This window comes from Sciurus vulgaris, assembly GCF_902686455.1.
Source record: "Sciurus vulgaris genome assembly, chromosome: 1".
Taxonomy (NCBI): Eukaryota; Metazoa; Chordata; class Mammalia; order Rodentia; family Sciuridae; genus Sciurus; species Sciurus vulgaris.
Window position 1 is genome coordinate 195,534,097 of NC_136461.1, and position 26,683 is coordinate 195,560,779.

At 42.3% G+C, this 26,683-nt stretch overlaps 1 protein-coding gene across 3 annotated transcripts; it reads left to right on the forward strand.

Moving 5' to 3' along the window:
- Positions 1 to 10,355: 10,355 nt before the first annotated feature.
- NTAQ1 (N-terminal glutamine amidase 1) lies at positions 10,356 to 26,421 on the forward strand. 3 transcript variants are annotated; one of them, XM_079151647.1, is made up of 6 exons: positions 10,356 to 10,492; positions 14,952 to 15,051; positions 16,090 to 16,140; positions 20,888 to 21,036; positions 21,662 to 21,786; positions 25,445 to 26,421. In XM_079151647.1, the coding sequence occupies exons 1-6, from the start codon at positions 10,410 to 10,412 to the stop codon at positions 25,549 to 25,551; spliced, it is 615 nt and encodes a 204-aa protein (XP_079007773.1). In that variant the 5' UTR covers positions 10,356 to 10,409; the 3' UTR covers positions 25,552 to 26,421. The 3 variants fall into 3 exon arrangements, with proteins under 3 accessions (XP_079007773.1, XP_079007774.1, XP_079007775.1); XM_079151648.1 differs by having other exon boundaries at positions 10,462 to 10,492; positions 14,957 to 15,051; XM_079151649.1 differs by lacking the exon at positions 10,356 to 10,492 and adding an exon at positions 19,430 to 19,466 and having other exon boundaries at positions 15,029 to 15,051.
- Positions 26,422 to 26,683: the final 262 nt, after the last annotated feature.

A 26,683-nucleotide genomic window follows, 5' to 3' on the forward strand; every position in this document is an offset into this window, starting at 1 on the left:
CATCTGGATGCACCAAGTGTCAGCCTCCCTTGCGGCCTGCCTGACCCAGGGCTTCTTTCAACTCCATAATTTCACAAATCCAATGACTGGCAGAAATAGTTTCAGTACTTGAAATATTTAGTTTCAATACTTAAAATAATTTAAATACTTAAATATTTGAGAGAGAGAGAGAGAGAGAGAGAGAGAGAGAGAGAGAGAGAGAAGATATCCCAGATAAGTCTGAAGGAAAACCAAGAGGAGGATGTTGGGCACACACACATACATACACACACTCAGATGTATATATTGACGTTTTGGATAACCTGAAATATGAGAAGGAATCATTCAAATATTTTGACAGAATTTTTCAAGCAATAGGAAAACAAGTGCAAAGGCCCTAGGGTAGAAAGGCCAGAATAGCTTAAAACATTTTCAGAGATCATAAGAATCTCCAAGAGTTTATTAAATGCACTGCATAACAGATTCAGGTAACTCCTCCTAAAAGTGATTTCATAGGCTTGCGGTAGGACTCGTAAGCTTCGGGTTTCTGTTTTTGTTTTTCAACATATCTGGGTGATTCTTCTCCAAACTGTGGTTTGTGACTCACAGGCCTGCAATGTACGAGCAGAGTTGACTGATACAATAGTACCTGTTGATATTAGAAAGGTAGGTTCAGGCCACTAGGTACAGTGCCTTGAAGAACATATTAGAGAGTTTGACTTTAGCTTTGATACAATTGCAGTGTGAAGCCACCGCAGCGCAGGAAAGCAATAAAGTACCAGGACCTGACTACTTGCTAAGCCATTGGGAGTTGACAAGAATGATGTGAAGTGAAACATTAGGAGGTCACCACATTGTCTCCATGAGAGAAGATGGTCACTGGACTGGTAGCAGCAACCCAAGCAGAGTGGAAGTTGGGAATGTACTTGGATTAGAGCCTACAGAAGAATTCAGCTCATGCTTCACCAGAGTGACTTACTTGGTCTATGTGTGCTCTTGACATACCTGTGACCTTGTGAGCTCATCCTCAGAAGGCCACACTAGCAGAAGGAACTGGTTAGCTGATCAGAACTGACCAAAAGCAGACAAAAAATACAACAGACTTTGTGGGGATGGTTTTAGATATCTGTTATAATCAGAAGTGACTCCCATGGCTGGGTTATGCTATTAACTTTTCTATTTATGTTTTATTTATTTTTCAAGAAGTAGTATATTCATGTGGTTCAAATTTCAGTAGTTACAAAAGAATATATAGTTTGGGGGTACTGGGGATCAAACAGGACCTCACACATGCTAATCATGTGCCCTGCCACTGAGCCAGATCTCCAAACCCCGAAAGAGTATATGGATAAAGTCTTCTTCACACGTTGGTTTGCCAGTCGTCTTGTTCTCCTTCCCACCTGAACCAATTCAATCAGGTTCTGGGATATCCTTCCAGATAGCCTATGCCAAGCATGTTAGTTTCCTAAGGCCATCACAACAAGTTACCATAAACTTGGAGGCTTCAAACAACAGAAATTCGTTCTCTCAAAGTATCAACTCTCAAGATATCAACTTGGTTGTTTCCTTCTGGGGGTCTGAGAGAAAATTCATTCTATGTTTCCCTCAGCTTCTGGTGTCTGCTGGCAACAGTGGCATTAGTGGGATCGAGGAATATTTTTGGAATATAACTCCAATCTCTGCTTCCATCTCCATATGTCTTTTTTCCCCTGTGTGTTTCTTGTTTGTATCTCAAATCTTCCTCAACTTTCTCTTGTAAGGATACCAGTCACTGGATTATTTAGGGAATACCCTCAATCTAAGATGACATCATATTATATCTACGGAGACCCTATTTCCAAATGACATCATATTCACAGTTAAAAGTAGTCTCTACCACTGGGCTACATCCATATTGCAGAGCTGCTATTCAACCTACTATCTCAGTAGGGGCTGGAAAACTTTTTTTTTTTTTGGTAAAATTTTCAGGCCCTATGATCATAGTGTAAAAGCAGCCACCCATAATGTAGAAACAAGAGGCATGAGTGTATTCCAATGGAAGTTCGTTTAGAAAAATATGAGGTAGACTGTATTTGACCCATAGATCACAGTTTTTAAATCTCTGATCCATACTATCATACAATCGTGTGTGTGTGTATCATTTCCCACTTATTTACACTATAATACTATAGTGTGTGTGTGTATTCATTTCCCACTTATTTACACTATAATACTATAGTGTGTGTGTGTATTCATTTCCCACTTATTTACATGTAAGATGGCATGCTGTAATCCTGTTTCATACTGGGCTTTTTCATGTATAACTAAGTCTAACAATCTTTCCATATGAGTTCAGAAAGACCACTGTCCCTTTTTATCATGGTTCATTTTGTGGACATACCATAATTTAACTAGACCTCAATGGATGAACATTTGCTTCCTTTCTCTTGCTATTGTCTAACTGCTGTGAATAAATTGGCCCGAATGCCATTTCAAACCTATAACATTATATATATTGAATAAATTTCTGGAAGTGGAATGCCTAGACCAAAAAGCATGTACAACATAGATGCAATAACATAGATGAATCTTACAAACATTATTAGGCAAAATAAAAATCAGATATGAAAATGTACAATTTCTTGAAGTAGAAAAACTGACAAAACTTTTTTCTGTTGTTAGAAATCAGAACATTGGTTGTCCTTAGAGTAGTAAAATGTGAAGGGAACTTGAACTGGACTATGGTTTGGCAAGTGCATTCAAGCTATGAGAGTTAATAGAACTGAACCCTTTAGACTCTTACACTTTCCTTTGTGTCAGTGCAATGAAAAGTTATAAGAAGGACTTCCACTACAAAACCATATACATTTATGATTTTGATAGAGATGATCCAATTGCCCTCTGCAGAAGTTATAGCAGTCATTTGGGTTCTTTTAAAATAAGCAAAGAAATAGAAATTTCAGAATGCCAACAATAATAAACATTATGATTTATCACGCTGGCTTCAGCCTTTGTTTGGTGTAGTGGTTTGAACTGTGTTCCCAAAAAAAGATACATCCAAGATCTAAACACCCATACTTGTGATGTGATCTGATTTAGAAAGACGGTCTTTGAAGATGTAATTAGTATCTTGAGATGAGATCATCCTGCTTTAGGGCAGGCCCTAAATCCAATGACTGCTATTCTTATAAGACAAAAGAGAGAGAATTGACACAGAGATACCAGAGAAGGTGGTGGTGTGAAGATGGGTAGAGGTGTGGTGACGTGTCTATGAGCCAAGAAACTGCAAGATGCCAACAACCACCAGAAGCTGGGAGAGAAGCAAAGGACAGATTGTCCCTTGGATCCAACCTGGCCCACACTTTGACTTCTGAACTCCTGGACTGTGAAAGATTTAAGCGTGTGTGTGTGTGTGTGTGTGTGTGTGTGTGTGTGTTTTAAACTAGCCACTGTGTGGTAATTGCTTACATCTGGCATCCCTGGAAAAAGGAACATAGTCGGTCTGGGATTAGTCTTCTGATGATGAGATTTCTTCCCTTTTCTATCCAGTCTTAGTCATTAAAGATGGAAGTGACTTGACTTAGGAAAAGAAGAGGCCGTAGAAACAGGTTCCTGCTCACACCATGTGACTACTTCAAAAAGGTCCAAGTGGTCTCACTTCATGCGTGATGGAAGAGAGGCTGAACTAAGACTTGATCATAATGGTAGGTAGCAGAGTTACAAGATAAAAATCAATTCAGATGGGGATTTCTTTCAGGAGTGTTATAATGTGACCTTAGTCAAATTCAATAGTTAATCTCATTGACTTCCCACAAAAGAGGGAAGACCATTAATTATATGGAGGTAGGGGACTCACAGTTGACAGCTGCTGTTTTTTAGTTCCTCTGGGAACCCAGGGCCCCAGGCTTGCTAGGCAAGCACTCTACCACTCAGCTACACTCCCAGCCCTTTTTAAAGTTTATTTTTGAAAAAAGTCTTGCTAAATTGCGCAGGTTGGCCTTGAACTTGCAATCCTCCTGCCTCAGCTTCCTGAGTAACTGGGATTTACTGGCATATACCACCAAACCAGGTTTGTTTGTTTGTTTGTTATGTATTTATTACTTTTTATGGTGTTGGAAAGTGAACCGAGGGCCTCACATGCTAGGCAAACATTACCACTGATCTCTACCCCTAATCCCCTACTTCATATTTAAACATATACCCTTTCTATCTGGAAGATTTTCTTTTTGAGTTGTTTTTGGCTTTGGCAGGACCCACCCTTCTTCTGTGAAAATCCTGCAGGGAGATATGCTTCGTTTCATTGGTAATTTGGCAATTAGTGTTCAGGATGTAACTTTGGCCTAACCATCTGGGACATTTATTGCCTCTTGTAGGAATGGTCCAAAGATGCATGGGCGGAAATTATTTAGATTATTTGTGTTGACAAAGCAGATGGTACAGAGACAGTTGCTTTTTGGGGGGTCAGTACTGGGAGTTGAACCTCGAGGCCTCTACCACTGGGCAACACCCCCACCTGTTTTTTTTTTTTAATTTTTAAAATTTTTTGTTTTGAGTCAAAGTCTTACTGTCTTTGAATTTGGACGACTCCTGCCTCAGGCTCTGGTCACTGAGATTACAGGCATGCACGCTGTGTGCCCTAGTAGAAGAAATACTCTTTTGTGTTTTTTCAGGTCTTACTCTGTCTCCCTTGAATATACTTCATTCAATTTGTCAGTTTTCCCATGTAAAGTGTGGTATGTAGCAGTGAGTCTAAAACCATAGGTACGGTCTGGTCCATGCAGAGAAACATGGACTACTGCTTCCTTCTGCCCCAGTCTAAGTCAGAGAGGTTTATTATTTTATTTATTTATTTATTTATTTATTTAAGGTGCTGGGGATTGAACTCAGGGCATTGTGCTTGCGAGGCAGGCACTCTACCAACTGAGCTATCTCCCCAGCCCAGAGAGGTTTATTATTGTGCTCCAAACCCAGCAACTTTCTCATCCCAATGGTGAGGTTCCCTCTCACCCCCTCTCACAGCCAGCTTCCATAGTACATTGTTACTTTAACTCTTGTGTTTTGTATGGAAATTATATCTTTAAAGTGGGAAAAGGGTAATAAAATAAATTCAAATTAAAATAACAATGGGAATTTCAGAGTTTTGTTTATCGTTTTTAAATAAAGTCCTCAATTCTGCATTGAGGGACGGGTCCATTTCTTTTTCTTTTTCTTTTTTGTGGGGGAGGTTACAGGTGATTGAACCTAGGGGCACTTAATCACTTAGCCATATCCCCAGACCTTTTTAATATTTTATTTAGAGACAGGGTCTTGCTAAATTGCTTAGGGCCTTGCTATGTTCCTGAGGCTGGCTTTGAACTTGTGATCCTCCTACCTCAGTCTCCTGAGTTGCTGGGCTTACAGCTGTGTGCCACCACGTCCATCTATGGGCCCATTTCTTGAAAACAATAAAGCAATATGTATCAGGAATCCTGAAAAATGTTTAAACCCTTACCTCAAGAATTCCACTTCTACCACTCCAAAGATAAAAATCATAGGTACGAACTAGATTCATATACAAAAAAATTGATTACAACTTTACTTAAAATAGTATATTGTTATACTAAAAACAAACTAGATGCCCAACAGCACAGGGGAAATTAAGTGAATAATCGTCTACCCCCACACATTTATATTAATGTCCATACATCTGATTCTTCAGAAGTGATTTATTTTTAACATTTATTACAAAATTATACATGGAAAAAGTACAAGCAGCACAGAAGTAAAAAATAAAGGCACAAATCATTCCATTTGGTTGCTAGAAGGAAAAAGAAGCTTTCTCTTTCCACCGAGGTTGCTGAGCCTGGAAAATATGAATACACGGCTGCCAGTGGCTGCCCCAGGCAGAAGTGAGAAAATGATCTCAGAATGAAGCCAAGCATTGAGAAATAGAGAGATGGGGAGAAAGAAGGGCTGCGATGTGATCCTGGTTAGTGTCCCCTGAGACCCTGCAGCTCATCCTTTGTGTCTGAGAGCCATTTCAGTGTCCTTCCTGTTACAGGGGCTAATAACAGCCTTGACTTTGAACTGGGCATGAATCAGGACTAGTATAGCGGAGCCAGGTGCTTTGTTGGAAGCAAGGTATACTCTTGGTTACGATCCTTTTCTAACAATCAGTTCTTTTAAAAAATCTTTACTTCAACAAGGATTTATGCCCCTCACCTTTTAAAACAAAATAGTCACTAATGGTCATGGGAATAGACATTAAGCTCATCAGTGTATGGGGGTGTCTGGAATACCTCTTTTTCCCTTTATGCAACTCAAGATAGTGTTCGTATTTAACCTCATGTCATCTCCTCCATCATATTTTCTTAAAGATCTGTAAGAAGGCTTTGGGGGTGTAACCTAAAGCTCTTTAAATATTCTGGGATATAACTCTAGGTCTGAAGATTTTCAGTCCACTTAAGATAATTTAGTGCTTTCTGTCATTGCACCTATCTTGGCCTTTAATTTCCTCTTAGTGCTATTTTCCTTATTCTTTGTAGCTCAAGGATCATTTTTCCTTGATAGAGAAAACGCAAACGAAATAGGCATTGGATATTTCTCTTTCTTTCAGTAATCTGACCACAGCATATCAGATGGTATTAAGCAATGGGATTATCTCTTTCTTTTGCTTCATGCTTTTAATACCAAGCATGAAAACACACCTTTTCAATAAAAAAGCCCCTTTTGATTTTTAAACCTCAAAGTATTTTATACTGCAGATTTCCTGAGTCTCTTTTCCATACCTATGGCCTTTCTTACATTTTCCTTTGTCAAATGTCCCTCCTTTAAATCCCTGCCCTTTAACATCCTAATTTCATTGGATACCTACCATCTTCCATGAGTACATCTCTTATTTCTTCCTAACCTGGTTCTAAGTACCTCTTACTACTCTGAAACCATACCCTTTAAAAAAAAAAATTATTAGCAGTGCATGATAATTATACATAATAGTGGAATTCATTGTTATATATTCATACAGTATAACCATATAATTGTTTTTGTTCTCCAGTAACCCCCCTTTCCTTCTTTTCCTCCCTCCCTGGTCCCCTTTCCCTTTTTATAGTCTCTACTATAGTATCACATGTATTTTTCTTTTTCTTTTTTTAGTACTGAGGATTGAACCCCAGGGGTACTTAACCACTAAGCCACGTCCCTAGCTCTTTCTTTTTTATATTTTAGAGACAACGTCTTGCTGAATTGCTAAGTGTATTGCTAAGTTGCTGAGGCTGGCTTCGAACTCCAGATCCTTTCGCCTCAGCCTCCAGAGCTGCTGGCATGTGCCATCATGTCTGGCTTCTGTGATCTGTTTTTTCACAAAAAAAAAAAAAAAAAAAAACCCCAAAAAACTGCTGCTTATAAGAGAAAGTTTAGAAGTAAAAAGAAAGTACAATATGGCAGAGACTGCTGGCTCTCTCTCCAAATTCATTTCCTTTCTTCCTTGAGAAACTGGCAGGTTAGCTGGACTGCCCAGAAAAAAGTCCTATTTCCTAATCTCCTTTGCATCTGGGTGTAACTTTAAGAGTATCTTTTGGCCAGTGGAATGTGAGCAGAAGTGATGTGTATAAACTTTCAAATTCTGTCCTTAAATCTTCCAGGTATCCTTTCTGTCTGGTTTTGCTTGCCAGAACGCAATTGGAGCAGATGGGGTGGTGAGCCATCTTCAACCATGCTGACCAGGGCAAGGCTCCATGTGGACTTAGAATAAAATATCAGGAGCCTGTGTAACAGACTAGAGATAAGATATCAGTGCTAGAATATATATGCTCAGGCTGTTCCATGAGAAAAATATTTGTAAGTTGCTACATTTTGGGGTTTCTTTGTTACAGCAATTCCATCTGTATCAAAATACAATTAATTCAAGAAGCATTTATACTAGTCACAATGCTGGCACACTGCTCAGAGAGATACATAATGCTAATGATCATAACTGCAAAGCTATGCAGTTTATTATGCAGGTTGCTGAGAATTCTCGGCACAGGACGACTCTGGCCAAACCTCTGCTGGAAGAGACTTGAACACACATTAATAAGGTTTTTAGCAGCCTAAGACTGTGTCCGCAGGATGACCTCAGCTCCTCTCCCCACCCCGCCCCCCATTAAAATGCTTGTATGAGAAAGCCAAACCCTGCCAGGAAAATTTACTGTTAGTTCTCACCAACACCTAATGATAGGTCCCTGGTCTCCTTTTCTTAGAGCATTAAAAAGGGCTTTAGAAGTGTCAATTTGTCTTTTTTGCAATTCAAAAGTATCTCTTAAGATCTGAGAGCCATTCCTTTGAAATATAATCATCAGGAAGGATAGGGCCTCTGTCTCCCAGTCTCTGTGGGAGGATAGAACCCTAATTTAGATAACTGCCAGTTAGCAGACACAGCTGGCCTCCTGTATTTACACCCTTGGTAATTTTCACTTCTCTGACTATACTGAACTGCCGCTTTCCCCCTCCCGTGTTCTTCCTTTTACTCAACTAAATCACCTCTGCACAAATCGGAATTAATTCAGTTCTGTTCCCTAAATTCAGTATTTACTGAATAAAACCTATTTTGCTACTTTAGCTAATGTCTGACTTTATCTTTGACAGTACCTATGTTGTGCCAGGCACTATGCTAAATCCCCCCCCCCCCCATAAATTACTGTATTTAATCTGCACTACAGCACCCATCAGGTGAAGCTGTAAAACCACAGAGGGACTAACTACATTATGAGCCCGTGACTGCAGCAGAACCCACTTAAGGTACTCAGGATCATGCCCCTAACTCGTCCCTGCCCACCCCACCACAAACAGCAGGCAGATTCTTCCACCGGCAGTATCCCTCCCCGGCTCTGCTGAGAACAATTAACCTCGTCTTTAAAGGTGGAAGATATAATGAAATCCTGTTATTTAGCATAGAGCCTAAATCTAAGTGTGGATAAGGAGCCAAAGCAATAAATTGATAGTGGACATTAAGGACTTATGTTCAAAGTCTTTAGGATTTATGAGCTTTGGAACTCTTTAAGAGTTGGAGAATCTGACGTGGGTGCCCTATAATGAACCTAAGAATTTCAGTTTTTATAATGGGAAGTTCCCTAATCAGTTACTTATGTCTACTGCAAGTACAGACAATGCAGAAGCTATAAACGGTAAAGTGAAAGTCCTCGACATCCTTCATTCATCAGAGATGTACACTGCTTCTCTGCTTTTTTTTTTTTTTTTTTTTTTTTGTACCAGGGATTGAACCCAGGGTAATTGAACCCAGGGTAATTTAACCACTGAGTTATAACCTCGGTTCGTTTTATTTTCTATTTTGAGATAGGGGCTCGCTAAAGTTGCTGAGGCTGGCCTCGAATTTGCGACCCTCTGCCCCAGCCTCCCAAGTCGCTGGGATTACAGGCATGCGCCACCGCGCCCGGCTAAACACTGCTTAAACTATTTGGGGTCTTTCTATACTGCCAGCAAATTATATACTTAACACACAAAAAAGACACCATGCAGACTCTTTACCACCTTTTATTATATCAAGGAATCAGTATATCCTCCTGAGCCAATATATACTGATCTCTGAATTTCAAAAAATTCACAATATGGTGAGATTTGGGGCGCGATCCCTCAATTCGGTCATGTTTGGAATTAAATCCTCCCTCCCTCCTCTTCCCGGTCCCTGCAGACTCCACGCAGAGTGCCGACGCTTCGATTTTCACACGCAAGCGTCTTATTTCCGCGTCTCAACTGTCTTCAACAGTTGGCAACCTCAGCCGGGGTTGGAGGTGTCGCCAGGAACTCACGCCCAAGCGTTCCTGGGGCCCGCGCTTCAGCGCCCGCGGCCGCGCCCCTCCCCACCTGACTGGTCCTCGCAGTTACAGCCTTTAGCGCCCAATCGGCCCGGCCCCGCCCCCCAGAACCCTCGCGGTCTTCTGGCCCGCTCGAGCTCCACCCACCCGCCCGAGCTCCACCCACCCGCCCGGGCTCCACCCACCCGCCCGGGCTCCACCCACCCGCCCGGGCTCCACCCACCCGCCCGGGCTCCACCTACCCCAAACGCCCGGAGTTCCGCATCTCGGCTTCGCCCACTAGAGCTCGCGCTTCGGCCACGCCCCTCCTGGGCTCCACGCACCAGGGCCCTGCCCATCCGGAACCACGCAGCCCTCCACATTCCAAGATCCGCCCACTGGGAAATCGCGCAGTATACCCACCCCGGTCCCGCCCACTTTGCCCTGGCTCCACCCTCCCCTGATTGCATCGCCTTTTCCGCAGCTCAGAGTTCCGCTAGCTCCATCCCCGGCTTCCCTTCTGGGACTCAGAGCCGCTCATTCCGCCTCGACCCCGCCCACCGGTCCCTGGCTCCACCTTCCGGAAACTACCCGGGCCGCCCCAGGTTCCGCCCCCGCCGCTCGGCTACTGGCGCCAGCTGCTGCGGACCGGCGGGTCCTGTCCGTGAGTCCCAGGCCGGGGCCATGGAGGGGGACGTTACCGCCTCCGCCCTCTACCAGCCAGCCAGTCCCCCGCGGGACGCCTGTGTCTACAGCAGCTGCTACTGGTGAGGGGGTGCAGCGCTGCACCCGGGGTCTGCCTGCCTGGCTGGGCGCGCCGCAGAGGACCATCGCCGGCTCCTTCCTGTCCCCTTAAGCGCGCGGGGCCTAGACTGCAGGGTTCTATTGTTTTGCGGAGGGTGGGAGCGGGAACGCGAGCCCTCTCTCTTGAGCAGAGCGTGGGCAGTAGGGTGGGTTGAGGAGTCGTTAAGGAGCTGTGGATTCGATGGTGCATTACCTCCGTCTGGCGCTTTTCAGTTGGACAAGCTCAGCAGATCTCAGTGGTTGGGGGCGCAGAAGGGGAGTCGTGAGTGAGGGTGGCGCGCCGAAGACCTTTGGAAGTTACTCTGCTGAAGCCTGTGTGGTTTCAGACTGAGGTGCAAGTCATTTTAATTTTGGAAGAGAATGGGGGCACAGAGTTTGAAATATTTTCCCAAGGTCACCTAGCTAACAGCCAGGAATTGTCATTATTATAATGATTGTATTTGCACTGCGCTTGCCATATGCCAAGCATTGTTACTGTGGTTATGTAAACTAATTCATTTGAATCCCACTGTAACCCAAGGGGTTAGTACTGTTGCGATCTTCATTTTAAATAACGCTGAAGCACAGAGGGGTGCCGGTAATTTGCCTGATCCTCACAGCTTCTGAATGAAGAAAGGGAGCCCAGACACTGTACCTCTTACCTAGGTGCCTCAGCAGCTGAAGCACCACCCCTACCTTGCTCTTTTTCACCCCCACACCTCCTCTTTCCCATTTCCAAGTAATAATTTCTTCCTCAACGTGCAAGAAACCTCAGGACCATTACCCATTCCTCCTTGAGCTGGTCATTTAACCAATGCCACCAAGAGTTTAACATTGTTCAACTCTGGCCATGTTAGGGCCAATGCCAACTGCTTCCATCCATACCTAGGAGATTGGTTCTATCATTATATTATCCTCATTTTGCTATAGAAAGACTTTTGTCCAAGATCACCCCTCTACTAAGTGGTGGTGCTCAGCCCGGAACCTCTGTGTGATGCTGAAGTTCATGCTTCTCAATTGCTGCACTGTATTTATGTTCTGTCTCCTAAATCCTGTTCTCACCCCTAGGAGAAACAGTCAATGTTTCATTCATTCATTCAATAAATAAATGTTTATTAGGCACTTGGAGTATGTGATGTGTGATTCTAGGCACTGGGGAAACAGCAGTGAACCAAATTGATAACTTCCTTGGTAACATCTCCTGGTTCTTAGATTTTGATGGGGAAAAACAGACAAGGACTAGTGAAGTGTGTTTGGGTAGTGGTAAATGCTATGAGAAAAATAGGACAAAGCAAAAGTTGATGACTAATACTATTTTTATATTAGGATATTTAAGAAAGATTTTGCTGATCAGGTGATACTGAACAGAGATCTGTGGAAAAGAGGGTGGGCGCTTTGTGGATAATGGAGGAAGGTCATTTCAGGCAGGGAGAACAGCAGGTACAAAGGCCTAAGAAGGAAGCATGCAGTCAGTATTCTGGGAACAGCAGGGAGACTCATACAATTCCGGTAGAGTGATCTGGTGGGAGAATGGCAAGAGATAAATGTCTTGTGAGTAGATGGTCTTTTATGTTCCTTCAGCTCAAGACCAGCCTTCCCTGGGCATCATGAGGACCTCCCATGTGCTTCCTAACAGGCCTGTCTGCCTAGCTCTCCCATTCTAGTCAGTCTTTATCCTTTGCTGGCTTTATGCTGCTGAGAGCTGTTCTAAATCTGAATGTATTGGAGAATCATCAGAGAAGTTAAGGTTCCACCCCAGAGGGTCTAGACTTGTAAGTTGGAACAGTGGAGGTGTCCAAGGCAGCTCCATTGATCACATTTCAAAGGATAGAGGCACAAACAAAGCCCATCTCCTGAGCATAACAGGTTCAAGATCTGGTCACCATGTCTCCAGACTCATTTGAGTTTGCCTTCTCAGTTCTGCTGCAGAGTTTCTTAGCTTTGGCTCTATTGGCATTTAGAACATGATTATTCTTAGTGTGTGGGGCTGTCCCTTGTGTAGAATGTGTAGCAGCATCCCTGACCTTTACCTGCTAGATTCTGTTAGCACCCTTCTCTCATTTGTGACCACCAGACATGACTCCAGACATTGCTAAATGTCCTCTTGGGACATGATTGCTTGTGCTTGGGAAACAGTGCCCTATCCTGTCTGAGCACATCAGTAGGTGCACCTTACTTCTGCTCTAGCAGGTTCTTCTAAGTTGAAATAAATGCCTTCTCTTCCGTTAGTTTCTGTCAGATATTACTTATCTTTCAAAACCCATTTAATGATGATAGTGGTCACCAGTGTTTGTGTGGGACTGTACGGTTTGCACAGCAATTTTTTTTTTTTTTTTTTTGCAGTGTTGGGGACCAACCTGGGCCCTTGTTCTTGCCCATCATGCCACTGAGCTACAAGCCCCTAGGGTATTCTGATTCTGTTTTAATTTTTTTTTTTTCCAAATATTTGCATAGCACCTGTGTCAGGAATGTGCACTCAGCTGGCTTCTCTGGCCTCAGCCCATTCTGGGCAACCCCTGTGGTCTCAGTCCTTATGCTTCTTTGGTAGCTTTTGTCTATCAGAGTGACCACCTGACAACTTGGGGACATTATCATCACCCTTTTTGCTGTTCTATTCTAAGTGGGGCTCCCTGCATTTCCAAATATAAGCCCATTCCCATTGTTTTAGCATCAAAAGATTCATGAGATTCTTCAGCATATTAGTCTTGCTCTTGATGATAAAAAAGGAATAAACTCTATGTTCAAATTTTTTTTCCTCTGTGTAATATTCACACAGGATTGAAAATTAATAGGCACTGTGTATTGAAGCTAATTATGTATTCAGTACATAATTCATAATAATATATAATACACAATAATTCAGTCTACAGATAGTGCTTATGGATTTAAGAACTCTGTACCCATCTGTAGGATGAGGGCGGGGGAACAGACAAGGAGAAACTGCCGACCTGTACCTTTTCCATCTTCCCATATCCCTCCAAATGATGACCCCCTCCTCTGAGCTTTTGGTATGCATCATTTTATCTTTCTGTGCTGTTTGCTATTTATTGATCTTTATATCTCCTCTCATCATATGTAAACTTTAATTTATCATCCTGTCCTCCAAGCACTTAATTTAGTGTTTGTACTTCATAAACTTGAAGATGTTTGTGGAAAACTCTTCAAAATTTCTGTCGGCCAGAAAGATAAATGTCTTCTCAAAACTTGGATTTAGAAAGTTTTAGCTACTGCATGGTATTTGTCATACATAGTTGTGGGTGTAGCTCACTTTGAGCAAAGGTATTGTGTGGTTCATTAACAAGAGGCTGAGCTCAGAGGCTGAGCAGTGACCACATTTGCCCATGCTTGGGAGTGTGGCTAGTTTGCTTGTGTGTGCTTAGTTACTTGCGAGTGCTTAGTTACTTGCGAGTGTGGTTCAGTTACTTATTTGATGCGCTGGGCACCACTTTGTTTAGTTGGTTCTGGCCACTGCTTCAGATCAATCAAGGCCTGTCATAGAGAAGATTGATTGATCCAGGATAGAGGTGTAGGAAGATGGGTTTTAGTTCAGTATGAGCAAGGGCTTTCTAAAAGTTAAGAACTCCTCCTAAATAGAGGGGCTCAGGGAATCCCACTCACAGAGACTCCACCTGGAAGAATTCCTGGACATAGCATGGAACTGTTCCTGATCCTTGCCAGCTAGGAGCCTTCTTCCCCAAAACACCCAACTTCCCCTTTATGTAAGGCAAGCAGGGAACCAACGTTAATTAAGATTTATTGAGTATTTACAATATGATATGATTGTATGCATTTTACAGATGAAAAAAGGAGATTCTTAGAGTGCTCAAGAGGGTCAATGCTTCCTACCTTGTAACTGGCTCAGTTGGAATTCTAGCTGTATTTCAAGTCTCTAAACCCAAAGCTTATGCAATCTTGACATAACCTTTTATTGGTTGTAAACTTTCTCCATAGGCAAGCAGTGCTGTGGGGTAATGAGCCCTGTGTCTGTAGAGGTCCCACCTCAGCGCAGATTGGAGAGCAGATTGTTGGTGATGTTTTAGAGGACTTTTTTTTTAAATGTTTTTATACATACATTTATACATACTAGGATTAAACCCAGAGATGCTTAACCACTGAGCCACATCCCTGGTCCTTTTTTTATTTAAATTTTAAATTTTTAAAAAATTTTGAGACCTGGTCTCACCAAGTTACCTAGGGTTTTGCTAAGTTGCTGAGGCTGGCTTTGAACTCGCCAATCTCCTGCCTCAGTTTCCCAAGTTGCTGAGATTACAGGTGTGGCCACTGTGCTTGTACAAGAGGAGATTTAAATGTTCGCTAGTTGTTGGATTAGAAGGTGTTTAAAAGTCTCTTCGAATTTTTTTGTCACCGTCAGTCTTTAATTCAAATTTGAATAACAGAGTGTTCACTTATAATTATATTGATTAACCAGTTGTTTTATTTCAGTGAAGAAAATATTTGGAAGCTCTGTGAATACATCAAAAACCACAACCAATATCCTTTGGAAGAGTGTTACGCTGTCTTCATATCAAATGAGAGGAAGATGGTAAGTTGGTGAGTAAGTGAAGAAAAGAAATGAGATTTAGGATGAGTGTAGAAGTTAAGTGTAGCATGGGTTCAGTAAGTACTAAGATGTGCTTTGGAAAATTCAGCAACATTTTGAAGTTTGTTTTTGAATGAGATTTTTTTCTCTTATAGACACAGTTGAGTTAGAAGAGTTTAGTTCCTTACTTGTAGGTGAGGGACTTGTAGATGGCATGCATACACAGATTAAGTCCCTTTAGGTATTAATTTAGAGCTTTAAGTGCTTATATGGAAGCCACATAATTCTTAGGTTTGAAGTAAAGATTTGTCTCTGAAGTTTTAAATAGAACCATAGTAAACCTCCAAGAAGTATTAGAAATGTGAACCCATTTTTTTTTATAACTCTCTTGCAGGCATCATTTCATTTGATCCTAATGGAAGCAAAGTTTGGACAACTTTCTCCATTTTAGAGGAGAGGAAATAAAGACTCTAGTAGTCCTGTGAATAATTAAATGAGAAGTCAAGACTTGAACCTGCCAGGCATTCTTTTTTTTTCTTTTTGGTACCTGGGGTTATTTAACCACTGAGCAACATCCCCAGTCCTTTCTTTTAATTTTGAGATGGGATCTTGCTAAGGTGCTTAGGGCCTTATTGAGTTGCTGAGGCTGACCTTGAACTTGTGATCCTCCTGCCTCAGCCTCATGAGTTGCTAGGATTACAGGCCTGCTCCACTGTGCCCAAGCTCTGCCAGGTGTTCTGAGTCCTAGTCCAGACACTTTTTCACTCCAAAGAAGACTTCACAATAACTTGAATTCTTATGAGCTTTCACAGTTGAGGATACCTCTTAGAAGGGTTTGACTTCTTATTCATTAATTTATTCTTTTACTTTGATTTTTCTTTATTTTAAAAATTTGATTTATCGTGCCTTTCATTTCCAAGATTTTTTTTTTTAACCTTGATTTTTGGTTGCTTAGAAATATTTTATTTCTCACTTATGTACTGCTTTAAATGACCTAGTACTGGCTTAACTGAAACTTATAGGATGTACTATATTTTGTAGATACCTATCTGGAAACAGCAGGCAAGACCTGGAAATGGACCTGTGATCTGGGTAAGATGGCCACTCAGAGAGTCTTCAGTGTTCGTTGTGACCCCTGAGTGGTCTGTACACTTTGGGGAAGCAGAGTAGACAGGGACAGGAGAGAAAGGCTATGACAATTACTAATAAATGAACCTTTTGAGAATAGATATTATTTGGTCTAAGGTAGAAATGCTACAGGCATATTTTTATTTTGGAATTATAGGAATGATTTTATTTATTTATGCTTTATTTGGATTTATTTTATTTATTTATTTATTTATTTATTTATTTATTTATTTATTTATTTATTTATTTTTTGGTACCAGGGATTGAACTCAGGGGCACTCAACCTCTGAGCCACATCCCCAGCCCTGTTTTGCATTTTATTTAAAGACAGGGTCTCACTGAGTTGCTTAGTGCCTTGCTGAGGCTGGCTTTGAACTGGCTTTGAACTCGCAATCCTCCTGTCTCAGCCTCCTGAGCTGCTGGGATTACAGGCATGCACCACTGCACCTGGCTGCATTTATTTTATACTAAATTTATTCCAGTGCATTAGTTTTTGTTTCTTCAGTTTTCTTCTGGGATAGCTTTTTCTTTAGTGCAATCTCCTCCTCTGGCTTAGGAACGGTTTCTTTCTGATAATGATTGTTTCAGGTGGCAGGGGAAGCACATGTACAAGTTCATCTGGCCAGGAGCTCTGTAAGCATCAGGGTGCTTTCTTCACCTGGATATGTTCAATGACCAGAGAACCTACTTCTAAACCCTTAAGTTCAGCATAATTCTCTGTATTTCTAAGCACATGCACAAAAATTCAGCACTGTTTTTGGGCCACTGACCTTGTGTCCAGACCCAGTTTGGCCTGAGCACAGCTACCCATTCCACCACTGTAATCCTAGAATCATACACCTTGCTTCTTTAGAGGGACATCTTTCAGGTGCATGTCTTTTCAGATATGCACACCTATGATGGCAGTTTCACAGGTGTTTATAAAGTGAACATGAAGATTTGACCTCTTGATTTGCATGATTTTTGTGGGATTTTCTGGGTTAAGAGAGTAGCAAACCATTTTCATGGATAACCTCAGACTACTTCCAGGCATGATTTTAAATGGCCAGTGTGGGAGACATATTTGTAGTCTCCTAGACTTATCCATTTAGCACTGAAAGGAACTTTTATCAGTATGTAGTTGTAGCTGCATATTAGAGCTCTCTGGAGACTAGTTAAAATTATAGATTTCTGGGTTGGTTCATCTAGAGAGGGTTCAGGATTTAGTGTTCTTAATAGGCTCCTGGTTGAACATGACCTCCACTTAAAAACATAGATCTAAAACAAAAGACAAAGCGCACGTGCATGCACCTATACACAGAGACCCACTCCAGCCCCTTCATTTTTCAGATGAAGAAAAAAGCCCAGAAAGGCAAGGTAGCCCAAGGTCAGTGGCAGAACTGGGTCTCAGACCTGGGTCCTTTCCATTACACCTCTGAGTGTCACTAACCTGTCCTCCTGAAGAATGGAATTGTTTATTAATAATGATGGAGGAAAAAGTTAAAGAGGGATTTTATAATTGACAACATAATAAACTCCTGCTTTCTGGATACCTACTGAAGACCATGGTGTGTCATTTAAATTGTCTTCATTTAGTTCACATAGGTTTATTGGGTGCCTTTTATATGCCAGGCACAAACTCAGGGACTCACAGAACTTCTACTCCCTGTCTTGGCCAGCAGGTGATGTGTTGCACTAACATCAAAGTGCAAACTCAGCACTGTTGTGGTTAAGAGCAGGGGTTTTAAGTCGCAGTGTGTGGGACCTGGACTAGTATATAGCCTGTCTCTTCAGTGTCAATGGGGTTATAAGACTTAAATGAGGTAATGCAGAGGAGGCCTAAGAAGAGTTGGACTGGGTATGGTGGCACATGCCTATAATCCTAATGACTTGGGAGACTGAGGCAGGAGGATCATAAGTTTGAGGCCAGCCTCAGTAACTTAGTGAGACCCTGTCTCAAAAATAAAAAAATAAATAAATAAAAAGGGCTGGGGAGGTTGTTTGGTGGTGAAGCACCCTGGGCACAGTCTTCAATATGAAAAAAAAAAAAGAAAAAAAAAGAGTTGGTATTTGGGGCTGAGGAAGCGATAGTGGTTGTTGGCAGTGCTACGTAACCCCTGTTGCAGACTGTCCACCTGCTCTAGAAGCCATCCCTCCTGCGGAACTGCTCAGCTGCTCCCCGTCTTCCGAGGCTTGAGGGAAAAGGACCTGTGGACCCATCCCCTTGCATCCCATCTCATGGCAGCTCAGGGCAGCAGTCCCGCTGCAGGAGTCTCCCCACACCCTGGCAGATTTATCTTTGCCTCAGTGCTGTCCTCTTGGAGGAAATGGTTAGCCCTGCTGAGCCGGTAGGGCAGCCCCGCCTCCAGGGGCAGATCCCCTTCCAGGAGGGTCCCCTGTGCCCAGCCCAGCGGGTTATTTCCTGGCAGCTGGGCAAGCACTGAACCCATCCGGGAGTGAGGCTACTGCCTGTTTGTGTTTCGTGGCTCCACGTGTACGCCATGAGACAGTTCCCCTACTGCTCCCCAGCCCAGCAGCACCTGCCACGTAGGAATGTGGGCCTGAGTGACTGGGCTGTGGGTGGTCGTTGCTCCTGGTTTTCCATATGCCGTCTTCTTTCTGGAAAGCTCTCAGGCAACACCTGAGTGATTCTGTCCTGGCAGGTGGGCCCCAGTCTCCTCTGTTTCTTTATTGGCGTTTGAAAAGGAAGAGCATTGACATACTGCCTGTCCCATTAACACTGGAGGTAGAGACTCCAGTTATCTCCAGTTTATAAGAGGAAGCTGAGGCTGGGAAATGGAGGGGCGTGTGCTCTTGCTCTTCCTCTTCATCGTGCTGTGCTGCATCCCTTCACTTCTGATTCCCCTGCGTTCCTCTAGTGACCCCTGAGGGTAAGGTTTATTTTTCCACCCTTGTATCTGTAGTAGAGCAGCAGTCTCCCACAAATAATAGGGAATATAAACTTGGAAGAAACCATAACAGGAGTTGAAGATGTTAAGAGAGAGATTTTTGATAAGGTGGAGATTACTTCCGGCAGAGGTTAGGAAAGATGAAGAGAGCATTCCTGGGGGAGAAAGCCTTTGAGCCAGAGCTTGTGTGGTGGAGAGGGGCGGAGGAGGTTGCTGCTGCAGTGGGGGAATGTGTGCCCTGAGCAAGCCTAGCGGAAGGAAGTGGTGGGCCCCCACGGGCTGCAGCTTTTTGTTCATTTGTCTGGAGGGATAAAAGGAGTGGAGGGAGGAAGCATCCATTTCTGATGCTATTTCTGCTCTACTAGGATGGAGCTGGAGCCAAGGGAAGCTCTCAGGCTGATGGTATGTTTCCAGTCTCAGTTAACTTTCCCACCTCACAGGGGCTTTGCAGGGCTCAGATGGAATGATGTTTGAGAACGTGCTTTCTAAGTTCTGAAATATTGCAGGAATATAAGATGGTATTACTAATGTTGTTAGATTGAGATTTATTTTGATGTGCTGTTGTCTGTAAAGAGCATTTTTCTTCTGAGGGGCCAAAGCACCAGTCTACTTGAAATCCTTTTGACCTTTAGCTGGTGTTGGCAGTGCCTTGTGTCTGGGAGAGAGTGTAGGAAGTAATATATGTACTCTGTGACCAATCTGGATGACAGAAACTTTATCCTTCCCCCTAATGGCTACAGATGAGGGCATGACTGACTTTTTTTAAAGTACTTTTTTTCTTTTTTTTTAATTAGAAAAGTGTAAACTGGATATTAAAGTCCTTTACCTATGCACACGAAAGTCAAGAAGTTCCTTTTGTCAAAAGTTTGGAGGGTGTTAGTCAGCTTTCTGTCACTGTAACAAATACCTAAGATAAATCAACTTAGAAAATTTGGTTCGTTGTGCTTCTCAGTTTTAGAGGTTTAAGTTCATGATCAGTTACTTTTGGGCCTGTGGTGAGGCAGCACACCAAGGCTGGAGTGCAGGATGGAACAAAGCTGTCTACATCATGGGTGAGGGGAGAAAGAAAGAGGAAGGACTGGGACTCCATGGTCTCCTTGAAAGGCATGTCCCCAACGCCAGAAGACTTCCCACTAGGCCCCACCTCTGAAGGTTCCATCACCTCCCTGTAGTACCGTGCTGGGGGTCTAAGCCTTTAACATATGGGACTTTGAGGGGTATTGGAAATCCAGACTGCAGCAGAGGGTGTCCTTGTAGAGTTTCCCTCTTCTTCACATGCACGTGTATATACTTCCAAATGCACAGGTGCCCTACTATATGGTAGCTTTAATAATAATAGATAATGAATATTTTTCAGTTTTCCACATAAATGTGCTTATTTGTTTTAATAGCTGCATAGTATCCTACTATGTGGCTGTATCATAGTTTATTAACCATTCTTTTATCAAAGGACTTGGCTGTCTCAGAATTTTCACTGTTATCAACAAGCTAGAGATTTTCTTGGTACATACACCTTTGCCTACTTAACACAATTTTCCTGTTAGTTTCCTAGAGGTGGAATTGTTGGGTCAAAGGGTATGTGTTTAATATATATGATCATTTCCTTTATTTGCTTAGCCATTTCTCTGACAGTGGACATTTAGTCTGTTTTCAGGGCTTTGTGTTTGCTCTTTTTTATTATTATTATTTTTATTTTGATGTTATAAGGAAGGCTGCATTCTTCCTACATCTATTTTTGTGATGATATATGTGCATTGCTAGTGGGACCTTGGAATTTGTCATCCTAGAGTAACTTGGTTAACATCAGCAATTTTTACTTCTAGGATTACCATGTTGTTTTGCTTCATGTGTCAAGTGGAGGACAGAGCTTCATTTATGATCTCGATACTGTCTTGCCATTTCCCTGCCCCTTTGACACATACGTAGAAGAGGCCTTTAAGTCTGACGATGACATTCATCCACAGTTTAGGAGGTGAGGAAATTCAGGATGAATTAGTGTCTGACATAAGGCCTTGGTGGTTGCACAGAGGTTCTTCGCTTTCTTTTTTTCTCCCTTTCTTTTGCATTTGTTTTGCGAAGATCACTTACTTTGCTTGGCCTTGGTGCTGAGTCAGTACTTGAGAATGATGTGCTTGTTACACAGGAGATTAAAAAAAATAACATTAGAGCTTTGAAGGTTATCCATCATAGGAAAGGTTGGCAGTCTTAAAAATTTGTGATGAGATCTCAGACATTTTCTTCAGGGCACCCTGGGGGTTTATCTCATACTCTTGTTTGGTGGGGGGTGTTGGGGTTGCCTGATGCTGCCAAAATTAGGAGAATTGTGAGGCCAACACCAGAAGCTCATGCCCTTTGCCTGAATTGTAATTGAGTAAATAAAGGCAACTAGGTACGTATTTTTCTGTACCTTCATAGCTTTAGGTTCCAGTTATTTCCCATAGATTATTTAATAGGTAATAAAGCTTTATATTGCTAACAGGAAAAAAAAAATGCATGAGTAGTTTTGTGCATGTCCTAGAAAATGAGTCTATAAAAGTTGAGTCAGAATTTTCCAGCGTGATGCCTCCCTAACGCAAGGGTCTGTGATTGATTTGCAGGAAATTCAGAGTGATCCGTGCAGATTCCTACCTGAAGAACTTTGCTTCTGACCGCTCTCACATGAAAGACTCCAGTGGGAACTGGAGAGAGCCTCCTCCACCATACCCCTGTATTGAAACTGGAGGTGAGCCGCAGGCACCTGCCCCAGGGGTTTGAGTGGTGAGGAGGGAAGAGGAAGTGCTAGTTCTGTGTGTTTCTTAGGTTTGGAAGTTGGGACTCAGAGGACAGGTATGGAAGGTGTAAGAGCTCCTGGGAGAGGAGAGCTTTTAAGGAGTGGAGCCATGGCACTTGCAAACTACCAGATTAACGGATGTAGCTACTGTGGGACACTGGATGCCAAAGGCCTGCATCCTCGTGTTGTTTAGCATTGGAACAAGTAGCACTTGCCATGGTAGGGTTTCTTGTTATGGCGAAAGCAATCCCCAGTGCATCCTTCCCAAGTGTGAAATGTCATTTCAGTGACTTTGTAATGAACCCTGTGTTAGAGGGAGGTGAGAGCCAGCCGGGTTTAGTGAGGTACTTGTTTCATTTGTGGGCTTCTAGGCCGCAGTCCAATTGATAATTTCCTGAGATCTAAGAAGATGGTGGGTTACTCTTCCTATTACGGTTGTCTGGCATTCATGTGCATTTGAAGCACTGTTTGTGGCTGGAAGTCATTCACAACATTCCTGCATCCAGGTGAGATCATCCCAGCACATGGCTAATGCAGTCTGCATGAAAGCGCTCTGAAAACTCCTCAGGATGCCGGGAAGGCAGGGCCGTTGTATAAATAGTTCATCGAGGAAGAAAGTAAAAAATATGTGCATGTTTGAAGGGAGAGAACACTTAAAAGAAGATTCAGACTCTGATTTTTGAGGCTGTGAAAAGCTCTTATTTAAAAGAAAAAAAAAAAAAAAAAATGCCTGGCGTACACTGTAATCCAAGTGGCTCAGGAGGCTGAGGAAGGAGGATCGCAAATTCAAAGCCAGCCTCAGCAACTTAGTGAGGCCCGACTCAAAATAAAAAATAACACGGCTAGGGATGTGGCTCAGTGGTTAAGCACCCCCTGAATTCAATTCCTGGTATGAAAAAAAAAATTATGTGGAATGCTTATTGGTATACTTCCCTGCTTCCCAGCCTGAGCATTAGGACTGGACAGGTTCCTAAGTTAGAAGACTACCTCATAGTCTGTCTGGGGTCTGGTCTAGGCACACTGTGCCTTCAGCAGCTACTCATTTCTCTTCTAGATGTGGGCACCTAAGAGCCTAGCCTGGCAGGCAATTACTAAACTCCACCTGGTCAGCCCTGGTCCTGTGTGGGCCATTTTTTGGTTTAGGTGACTCCACCTCATTAGGTGCCATTTTGTGCCAGGCTTTGACCAGCCCCTTAACGTATGAGTTTAATTTAATTTTCACTAGAACCCAATGAGCTGAGTGTGATTTTCCTTATTGACTAGATGGATAGAGAGAGGAGCATGAGGTTCGGCCCTTTGTGTAGGGCACACAGCTGGAGAGTGGCAGGGCCAGTTAGCAGGTTAGTGCACAGTGCTTGAGGAAGGATTTCTCAGGGAGGAGTCTTTTGGGCTTTAGTTATAGTTAACTTACCAGGGGCCTCCTGAATTTAAGATTGAATAAAAAAAGGAATCTTGCTGGACATGGTGGCACACACCTGTAATCCCAGTGACTTGGGAGGCTGATGCAGGAGGATTGCAAGTTCAAAGCCAGCCTGAGCAACTGAGCAAGGCCCCGAGTAACTCAGCAAGACCCTGTCTCAGAGTGAAAAAGAAAAAAGGGATGGGGGTGTAGCTCAGTGTTAGAGCCTCCCTGGGCTTAATCCCCAGGATCAAATCAATAACAACAACAGCAACAGCAACAAAGAAATAAAAACCAACAAAAGAGATCCACTGTGGAACATGGGGTAAATGTGTTGGTTTCTCATGTAGTTATTTAACTGAATTATAATGTTCTGTCATGCGATGAGTTTAGTACCTCAAACACTGTATTTATCAAAAGAATATATTAGAAGTTAGGATACATATGAATTACTTTTAGCTAATTCATGGTGTTTTGTTAAAAATAACGAAGGTTTAAAAAAGAAAAAAAAAAAAAGATTCAAAAGAAGGCAAACTAGATGAATGAATGTCTAAACACATGCATTAAGAAGAGCAGTTAGCCAGACACAGTGTCACAGGCCTGTAATTCCAGCAGCTTGGGAGGCTGAGACAGGAGGATCCTAAGTTCAAAGCCAGCCTCAGCAAAAGCAAGGTGCTAAGCAACTCAGTGAGACCCTGTCTCTAAATAAAATACAAAATAGGACTGGGGATGTGGCTTAGTGGTCAAGTGACTCGAGTTCAAATCCCCTGTACCAAAAAAAAAAAAAGAGCAGTTTACTCAGTTTCTTGCATGTAGTTTTGGGAGTGACCCTTATGACTAAAAATTTGTTATTTTTGACATGTAGGCTATGACTAAGTATATGCATTTAATAAATTTTAGTGGCAACCTGTCTGTCTGCAGGACTACCAGTATTTTCCACTTAGCACTCAGTGGTTTTAAAGAAAGGAGCACCTTTCCTCCATGGTAAGGAAACAAAGGAATGTGAATTGTTACCTTGGAAATTCTGGGAGTTGTCAGACCTGCTGCTTTCTGCTCTTCTCCCCCTGGTCTCGTGTACTTCACCCAGTATGAAAGCTCATTACTTGCCCAAAGACTCAGAGGGTTCCCTTTGCAGCTCACTGGGACTCTCTGCAGCTCCCTGCTCGCTGATGCTCTGCCTCTCGCCCCTAGCTCCTGGAGGCCTTCTTGAACGTCAGCTGCTGTCCTCTCACCCAGGGAGACTGCCAGGCCATTAGTGTGCCCCTCCAGGAAGTGAGCTGGAGCATCCTGGTCTCCCCTAACTTGTTTCTGATCCTTAAAATTCAATCATGTGCTGCCATTGTCCAGTCGCTGCCATTGTCCAGTTCCTTCGCGTGTGTTGTCCAGTTTTCTGGTAGTTTGTGATAGAAGTGCAGTTCCTATAACAGTTCTTCCAGGGGCAGAAGCAGAAAGCTGCACGTACTTTAAAAGTTTTTTTCCCCCCCATGGTGCTAGGGGTCAAACTCAGGGCCCCACACATGGTAGGAAAAAAACTCTCCACCACTGAGCTATATCCCCAGTCCAAAAAGGTTTTTATGTGGAAAATTTAAATCACGTAACAAAACCAGATACAATAGTTTATCTGACTTACAACCCTGACAGCTCATGGCTGGTGGATTTGTTTATATCTCAGCCACTTCCTGCCACCTGAGTTACTCTGAAGCAAAAGAGTATGTCCTGTGGGCTGGGGTTGTGGCTCAGTGGCAGAGTGCTTGCCTAGCATGTATGAGGCACTGGGTTCATTCTCAGTACCACATATAAACAAACAAAATAAAGCCCATCAACAACTAAAAAATATTTTTAAAAAGTATATCCTTTTAACTCTGGCTATTTTAGAATATATCTCTAAAATATAAGGGTTTCCTTTCTTTAAAAAAATGACCACAATACTATTCTTACATCTAAAAAATTAATAATTCTTTAAAATCATATGTCTATGTAGTTTGTTTTCATTTATAGTTATTTCGTGAAATCATAATCGTTTTTTCCTCTAGTTTGCAACTTAGTATTTAGTTGTCTGTGTCCTCCAATCTGTGGCAGGGAGGAATACCACAGAAGTGATCTTGAAGCCCTGTCCATTTGAATAATTTCTCCTGCTTTTTGTCTTCTGGGTTTTATTGCAGCTAAGCCAAAATTGTGTTTTCAAGACATTTCTTTCATGTATTTTTCTAGACTCCAAAATGAACTTGAATGATTTCATAAGCATGGATCCTGAAGTAGGATGGGGTGCTGTCTACACACTGTCTGAGTTTGTACATCGGTTCAGCAGTAACTACTGAATTTGACATCAGGATGTGGAACTGTGCAGAAACTCTAGGACATGGGCATGCCATTCTTTCATTTAGGACAGCAGACTTTATGGTACAGTTGGCTGGGAGTTACATTTTTCTCGATTCAGTTGAGTGGAAACATGAGTGAGCACACATATCAGTGAACTAAATAAAACCTTTTTTGGGCTGGGGCTATAACTCGATGATAGAACGTGTGCTTAGCATATGTGAGACCCTGGGTTCAATTCCTAGCACCACAAAAATATAAAATAAAATGCAGTCTTTTGTTTTGATATGTCAAGTTGAAACTCGATGCAGCATGTAATTGCTAGACTATTCCTGTGGCTCATTTGCTAAAACATATGATGACTTATGGGGTGATAACTCTTGTTAAGACAGAGGTGTGGACTTGGAGCCAGCTCCATTTGTCTGTTCTGGATGTTTCCTGTCTCTCTGGATACACTGTAAGCTTCTTGTGGGCAGGGTCATGTCTGCGGCTCTGTGGATCTCTGATGCTGTAGAAGGTGCCCATAAGATATTTCTAGAGACAGCACTGCTGCCTGGGAAGGGATAATACTGTGAGCTGAATCAGCAGGAAGTATTAGTCTTTTTGGACTATGATGTTGTTAAAAAGCTTGAAGTTTTCTTAGGCTGAGTGATATTTGGCCTATTTGTAAATGGTTTTAAATAAAATAGATTTAAAACTAGTTTTGTTTTGAAGATTTTGTGTTGCTCTTGATGCTCCAAAGCATCTAAGAATGTCTTAATCATAGATGAGAATCATTGCTTTAAAACACATTCATCATGTCTGCCTTCTTGAAGATGCCTTGGAAATGTGACTTTAATTGTAAAATTCCAAATAAAAGGTATTTATCATTACACTGGCATGTGGTATTGGTTCTTGTTTGTGTTCTCATGGTGTTACTGTAAAAATCAGCAACTTCACATGGAAGGTTTTGCAAACTTTTGTCCTTAGATGAGTTTTCTTATTAGGAAACCTTTATTCAATATGAGTACTGTGCACTCTGGAGGGTAAAACTGGTCATCTACTCAAGAATCAGTTTAAGGAAATGTCACTCTGTGCAGCTGATCAGGAAGATTTGGGGAGAGAGTAGATGAAATTAATAAGAATAATCCAAAT